Below are 7,061 nucleotides of genomic sequence, written 5' to 3' on the forward strand. Positions count from 1 at the left end.
GCTTTTGAAATGCTCTGTTTATAAAGTCTACTTGAGTTGAGCTGAGTTGAAATTTAGATCTGTCCTAACAAGAACAGCAGACATTAGGATTCTAGTAATTTCAGAATTCTGTATTGGGTCTTAACAGAGTCCAAAACACCACCAGTGGGTTTATATAACTATATTTCATTTTAAAAAAACCAACTTTCTACTTTAATAAAGAAAGGATATATATTCTGAGTGTGAGGCTGGGTGAGTCTGGGTATAAGCAAGCTCAAAGCCTTTCCAGATTTAAAGTTACTCTTTGCTCTTTCTAGCAATTAACTAATTAATGAAAAATTACTGCTAATTAACTCACCTGATATATATTGAGGATTTAAAGAGCATTTTGTTTTGAAGAATAAAGTGGAGCAAATTATCTATGTAACACCTACATATAAAATTGAGAAAATATAGACTTTTTTCTTTCAGCAGTCTTTTGAGTGTTACAATTAAAGAAAAAAGCAGGGGCCCAAATGAAGCCAAGAACCATTTAAGCCATCAATTTCAACAAGTTCTCACTTTGTACCAATCTTTGTATCAAGATTACTAATCTCACAAAATTACCTAATGTGCATCATTGAACATACTCGGAGGTGCTCATGTCTAAACACAAGTGGCATATGCTCAATTTGAAATACAGTATCTCTTCCTTACTCATTTCCACTTGTATGTACAAATTGGCTAGCTTCTATTTTCACACAAGTGTCTTTGCCAGGATCTCACTTACAAGGTGCGCTCACTTGAACTCTCAACCATGCCACTCATCCCTGGTACACGGCCTCCGGATTCAGCCAGGTTTCCAGACTGTTGGATTTCTTGGCACCAGAGAAACCAGGCCAACTTCCTAGGGTCTTAGCTGGATACGGAAAATTAAAGTGTTTAGGGAGGACAAAGTAATGGAAATACATATCTGAATAATACAAGTTACCTTTCTTATATTGTTTATATAAATCTATATATAAAATCCCACCATGCAGATACTAAAAAAGGTGATATCCAGGAGACTTTCTTTTGAGTATAGTCCCTGTTTCTTACTCTGTCATAATTTCTGCTGTAGATAGTAGAGATGTGGAGATTAATTTGGGGTGGGGGGTGAAGTAGAAGAGAATAGCTTTATTGCTTTGCTAGGCAAAGGAGGCCACAGCAGGCTAATGCCCTCAAAACTGTGTATCATGGAAATTAATTTTTTTATGGCAAATTTCAATCATTTACAAAAACTAGTGACTAGTAATATAAACACCTACAGACTCATCATGTAGCTTTAACAATGATCAATTCATAGCTAGCCTTTCGGCCACTCTTTCATCCACCCAGTCTGCTCCTTTCCCCACCCACTTCAAGCCTGCAGCTGCCTTGGGTTACTTTAAAGCAAATCCCAGGCATTATATCATTTCATCCATAAATATTTCAGTAGGTACTCAAAAATAAGGGCTCTTTAACAACATCACAATATCATTATACCTAACACAATAAAATGTAACTCTTTAATATCATCATATATTAAACCAGTGTTCAAATAGTTTTGATTGGAAAACAATTTTTTGCTTATTCCAGTTGGAATCCAGCTGCAGTCCATACACAGCAGTTGGTTAATAACGCTCTTAAATTTCTTTTTATCTATATCCAAAATGGATTTTTGAATTTTTGATAGAAAGCAGAAATAACTTGAGTCATTTACACAGATAGTAGTCTTACCCAGCCATAAGAATTGGAATGTTCCCAGGGACTTAATCTCTCTTAATTTAAAAGAAACTGAGGGGCTTCCCTGGTGGCACAGTGGTTGAGAATCCGCCTGCTAAGGCAGGGGACATGGGTTCGAGCCCTGGTCCGGGAAGATCCCACATGCTGCCGAGCATCTAAGCCTGTGAGCCACAACTGCTGAGCCCACGTTCCACAACTACTGAAGCCTACGCGCCTACAGCCCGTGCTTCTCAACAAGAGAAGCCACTGCTATGAGAAGCCCGCTCACCGCAACTAGAGAAAGCCTGCACGCAGCAACGAAGACCTAACACAGCCAAAAATAAATAAATAAAATAAATAAAAAATTTTTAAAAAATAAACTGAGGGGCCCTAGATGTAATATAATATGGCATCTTCTGCATTTGATTTAGTATCTTGAGGTCTTTTCGTTTGTTTGTTTTTTGGTAGGAAGCAAAAATCTCTCTGCTTATGCTCAGTTATGCATTGTAACTGGAAACCTCAGTTCTGGTGTAGTCGAATGAATGTTAGTATAAATTGGCTTTGTTTCTTGAGTGTTTGTACATTTGTTTGGAGTAAGTGTTTAGTGGTTTAACTAACTAAACCATGTATCATTCCACTAAGGTATAATGAATGAGATGTATAATCCTATTAAGGTGTAATGGGCATCTGTTTGTTCTCTTAGCTAGTTGGTGCCTGAGAATAGTAGGAGATGGTGGTCTTGAGGAAGAAAGCACAGCTAGATATGTGAAAGTTAATGTGTGTTTTAAGCATTGAAATGAGACTTCTTTTAAGCTTGGCATATTTTCTAATTACCTAACTTTGATATTTATAAACTTATATTAAAGGGACAGCCTACATTATGTTCTTTAATGTGACTACTCATACTTTTAATGTTTACTGAGGAATATATCGTTTCACTTAGGAAAATGACTACATTAATTCCTACTTTGAAGATGGAGATGATTTTGGTGCAGACAGTGATGACAACATGGATGAAGCAACCTATTAGCTATGAAATTTCTCAAAAAATATTTTTATGATACAGCTTCTGAACATTTGAACAGACTTGTTTTCTATTTTGTTTCTCATAAGGAATGAGTATTTAATTTTGTTCCTGTTTTGTTGGAAAGATACTTGTTACCAAAATATTCAGAACCACTTTGAGTTTACATACTAGTTACCTTACCATTTCGTCTCTGACATTCCTTCTCAACACCTCTGTCATCTCTCTAATGTATTCAAGTGGATTTTTTTTTTTTTTTGGTATGATTTGGATTAGAATGTACCTAAAGAGTTTTTGCATCTTTTAATCTATGTATTCATACTTAAACAAATTTTTCTTGTTTAACTGCTGATCTTTTCTAAAACTACTAGTCATCATAATGGATTTCTATAATCTGAAAGTTGGTTTAATACTGCACATGGAGCACTTTAAATACAAAGAAACTTGAAAATAATTTTATTTTTTACTTTTACATGGTATGTTCTGTGCTACTATATTATGACTACATAAACCTACCTGAGCTCTTACAAGTGCATATTTTATGTGATTAAGAATTTCGTGATTGGAAACACATGCACAGGGAAAAATGCCAATCTGAGCTTAGTAAATTTCACAGCTTACATCTCAACCAATACAAAGGCCTGGGATGAATATTAAAAATACCTGAATTGGAGGCTAACTTCATACCATACAATATGTGACTTATCCCACTGAAACAAGTTTGATATGAGTCATTGGCTTATGAAAAATTAGACAGATTTAATTTTGTACTTTATAAAAATGTAGACTAAGTTCTAGTCATATAAATCTCACTGCAGGATGCATGTATGTGTAATCTGTGAGGTGTAGTGGCCTCTGTTACGTTTCACAGGACTGAGCTCTCCAATTGATTAATATAACAATGCAGAATGAAACTCAGGTCACTTTGAAATTTAGATTAATCTTTTTTTGATTCATTTAAAAACTAGCTCCTCTGCCTTTTTGTATTGGGGTGGGGGAGAGGATAACTATAAACTTCAGCCTCCAATGACTCACATATGCCAAAGATTTTCAAGGAAATTCATATTATATATTTTAAAAATGATTTATGAACATTACCCACCAAAAGAAATAAATTTTTCCCTCTTGGGAAGATACCACTCATTACCCTCTAACCTGAGAATCAAGAGCCCTAGATTCTATTTCTATCTTTACTATTAAACTCAACCTTGAAATTGAGCTTAAGTTTTCTGTGCCTTAGTTTCTTCACTTGTAAACAATTTTCTATAAATATTGTTTAAACTCTAACCAAAGTTTACCATATGTATTCATTCTCTCACCTTGTAGAAATGATCATTCTTAATTTAAATTTGGTTCTCACCCTTTAAAAAATTGTAGATGGTAAAGTGATTGAAAAGTTTTGAGAAACAAACATGTTTTCCTTATAAAATATATTATCTGATTTTCCCATCTTATTTTCTGGTGGGAAAAATTGGAGAAAATGTGTATTGTCTTGTGCCTTTTTGTAACATGGCTTTCTCAGGAAAAAGACCACTTTCAGTTGTAATATTTCCTCAGATAATTCAGTATGTGTGTGAGGGCCATTATTAGTTCAGTATTGTGCTGATCCTATCTGATTTATTTAAAGGAGCTTATCAATAACTTTAAAGATTCTAAATGGAAAACATGAATAAAACACTAAAGTATTAGCAATCTACCGTACTTCTTAGAGTAGAATCCTCAGTTTTCAGTTGTAATGGGCAAGTAGTCATTTAGGATTGATAATTAACAGAAGTTTCTTAATCTCTCACCTCCTTAGTACTATAGCCAAATACCATTTAATTTATAGAAAGCTTATCTTTATGGTTCTGTTTACTTGCTTTATTATACACCTGAAGATAACACTTAAATTGGGCAAATACACCAAAGATACAGGAATCTTTTCCTGGCTTTCAATTTGTTGCCACCATTTTAGTCCTGCAGATGGTAAAGCATCTCCTATGGGCAAGGATTTCCCGGGAAGGCCCCAGCCATCTCCGTTAAGTGCATTGTCTTCCTCCTTTGGAAGATCTTTTTATGTTTAAAGTAGACTAATTGTGAGAACTGGCAGAAAGTATTTGCAGGTTGCTTTACCAGCATGAATCTTGGTTTTCTGGCTTAAAATCTCAGAGAATGCTATTCTATAAGAAGGCAAGCTTTAATACAGAGATTAACCTCATACTTGTTGGTGAAGTATCTTTAAAATTTCTACATAAGATGCAAAACTGTTTTGTTGCTCTAATGCTTATTTTTCTGTATTTGTTTACACATTAAATTCTTACAATAGTGTCCTTTTGTTTTATATTGTTTTCTTTGACCCTGCTGAAATATATTTAATAGAGAAAACTAATTTGTTAATACTTATTTTATCTAGTAAAATAACTATATTTATTGAGCAGGGATGCCAGTATCAAATGTTCTTGAACAAACCACCATCAACAACAAAACTCTAGGTGATTAAAGCTGTGATAACAAACTAAGAGATTTGGATATTGAGAGAATGCTAAGAAACTCAGATGACCTTGTTAACCTTTCCTTCCCCACTACCTTCAGATGTACAGTATCAATGGCTTTCCTTAATATGGTTAAAGGCTCTTAAGTTAGTAAAAACTTCTTATAAGAAAAACTGTAAATACAAGATCAAGATACTTTTAAAAATGGAGAAAACAAGGATTACACCACAAATTCTCCATTAAATAAATAAAAACTCCAAATAACTGTCTCAATTCTTTTTTTTTTTACTTCGGTACGTGGGCCTCTCACTGCTGAGTCCTCTCCCGTTGCGGAGCACAGGCTCGGGACGCGCACGCTCAGCGGCCGTGGCTCACGGGCCCAGCAGCTCCGCGGCATGTGGGATCCTCCCGGACCGGGGCACGAACCCGTGTCCCCTGCATCGGCAGGCGGACTCTCAACCACTGCGCCACCAGGGAAGCCCTGTCTCAATTCTTTTTGCTACTGGTATTTTATTTTATTTTTTTTAATTTATTTTGTGTGTGTGTGGTACGCGGGCCTCTCACTGTTGTGGCCTCTCCCATTGCGGAGCGCAGGCTCCGGACGCGCAGGTTCAGCGGCCATGGCTCACGGGCCCAGCCGCTCTGCGGCATGTGGGATCTTCCCGGACCGGGGCACGAACCCGTGTCCCCTGCATCGGCAGGCGGATTCTCAACCACTGCGCCACCAGGGAAGCCCGCTACTGGTATTTAAAAAAATATTTTGAGATGGAAAGGTTGTTTTGTGATAATAAAATTTACACATAGAGCATATTGTTACACGACCAATCTGTAACTTGCCAAGGTGTGGACCATGTCTCATGAGGCCTTCCATGAGATCAGAGATACCCCCAAATAACATTCATCTGAAATTTGTTTTCATTTCCTTTCATTTATGTACTATAAATAATCCAGTGTATTTTGTTCAGTATAACAAGGGGGAATCTGAACTGGTAAATCTTTGGCAATTCATTCAGTCTATCTTACATAGTATCTCTAATAGTTAGAGGAGGAGAAAAGGTTTGCTTTATTCAATTAAATTAACCAGATTCCATTTTCGATTGAATAATAAAATAGAAACTTTATTACATTTTGCAGATCTTTTAAAATATGAAAAATGTGGGGCAAGAAGTTTTAAAAACCAGTTTTACAGATGTACATGCTAACATAACATTCTACAATTCCATGCTGCATCTGTATAAAATACATTATACAAAAGATTTATATAATTTGCATACATAAAAAGAATTAAATAAAGCATCAGATTTCTATGATCTAACAGTGCAATATGCACATACTTGGAAGAAAAATATTGATTTCCTGAGCAACTTTGTAATTCAAAATAAGAATGATTCCCATCATAATGTACCATTTAAATACAGACTCCTAAAAACTACACCTTTACTCTGTAACACTTTGACTGGATCTTTGTTTCAAGATATTTCTAAAACTCTAACTGTATCCTTCATATTCCCAAGTAGGTAATTTTAGTAGTAGATACCTTTAAAAAGAACTAATGACTAAATAGTCGTTCATTTAAAGAACTCTTCAGGCCACTGAACAAGTAAGTAGAGTCCATAAAAAGATAGCTTTAAAAAACAAAAAGTCTTTGGAGAAATTAAGTCTTCTAATTCTTAACATGGCCACCAGACTCTATAACTGATCTTAATATATCTTTTGGGGACATGAATCCTATAATTTTCTAGGAATATGATGGCAAAAAATATTTAATTTAAATAGCATCCATTAGTTTGAAACAATCTTAACCATTTGTAACCAGACTTTAAGAAAGAATCTACCCTTTTTAAAAATAGGTTTTTCTTCACTTG

The 7,061-nt window shown here is 35.2% G+C and overlaps 1 protein-coding gene across 5 annotated transcripts in view; it reads left to right on the forward strand.

Moving 5' to 3' along the window:
- The window catches only part of POLR3G (RNA polymerase III subunit G), a 43,571-nt gene extending 40,680 nt beyond the window's left edge, over positions 1-2,891 (forward strand). For all 5 annotated transcript variants that reach the window (XM_059063474.2, XM_067031318.1, XM_059063476.2 and 2 more), the window contains one exon: positions 2,645-2,891. In XM_059063474.2, coding sequence (XP_058919457.1) covers positions 2,645-2,731 — 87 coding nt within the window. In that variant the 3' untranslated portion in view covers positions 2,732-2,891. The remainder of the gene's footprint in view (positions 1-2,644) is intronic.
- The last annotated feature ends 4,170 nt before the right edge of the window (positions 2,892-7,061 follow it).

The sequence above is a fragment of the Kogia breviceps genome, chromosome 4, assembly GCF_026419965.1.
Source record: "Kogia breviceps isolate mKogBre1 chromosome 4, mKogBre1 haplotype 1, whole genome shotgun sequence".
In the NCBI taxonomy this organism is placed as follows: Eukaryota; Metazoa; Chordata; class Mammalia; order Artiodactyla; family Physeteridae; genus Kogia; species Kogia breviceps.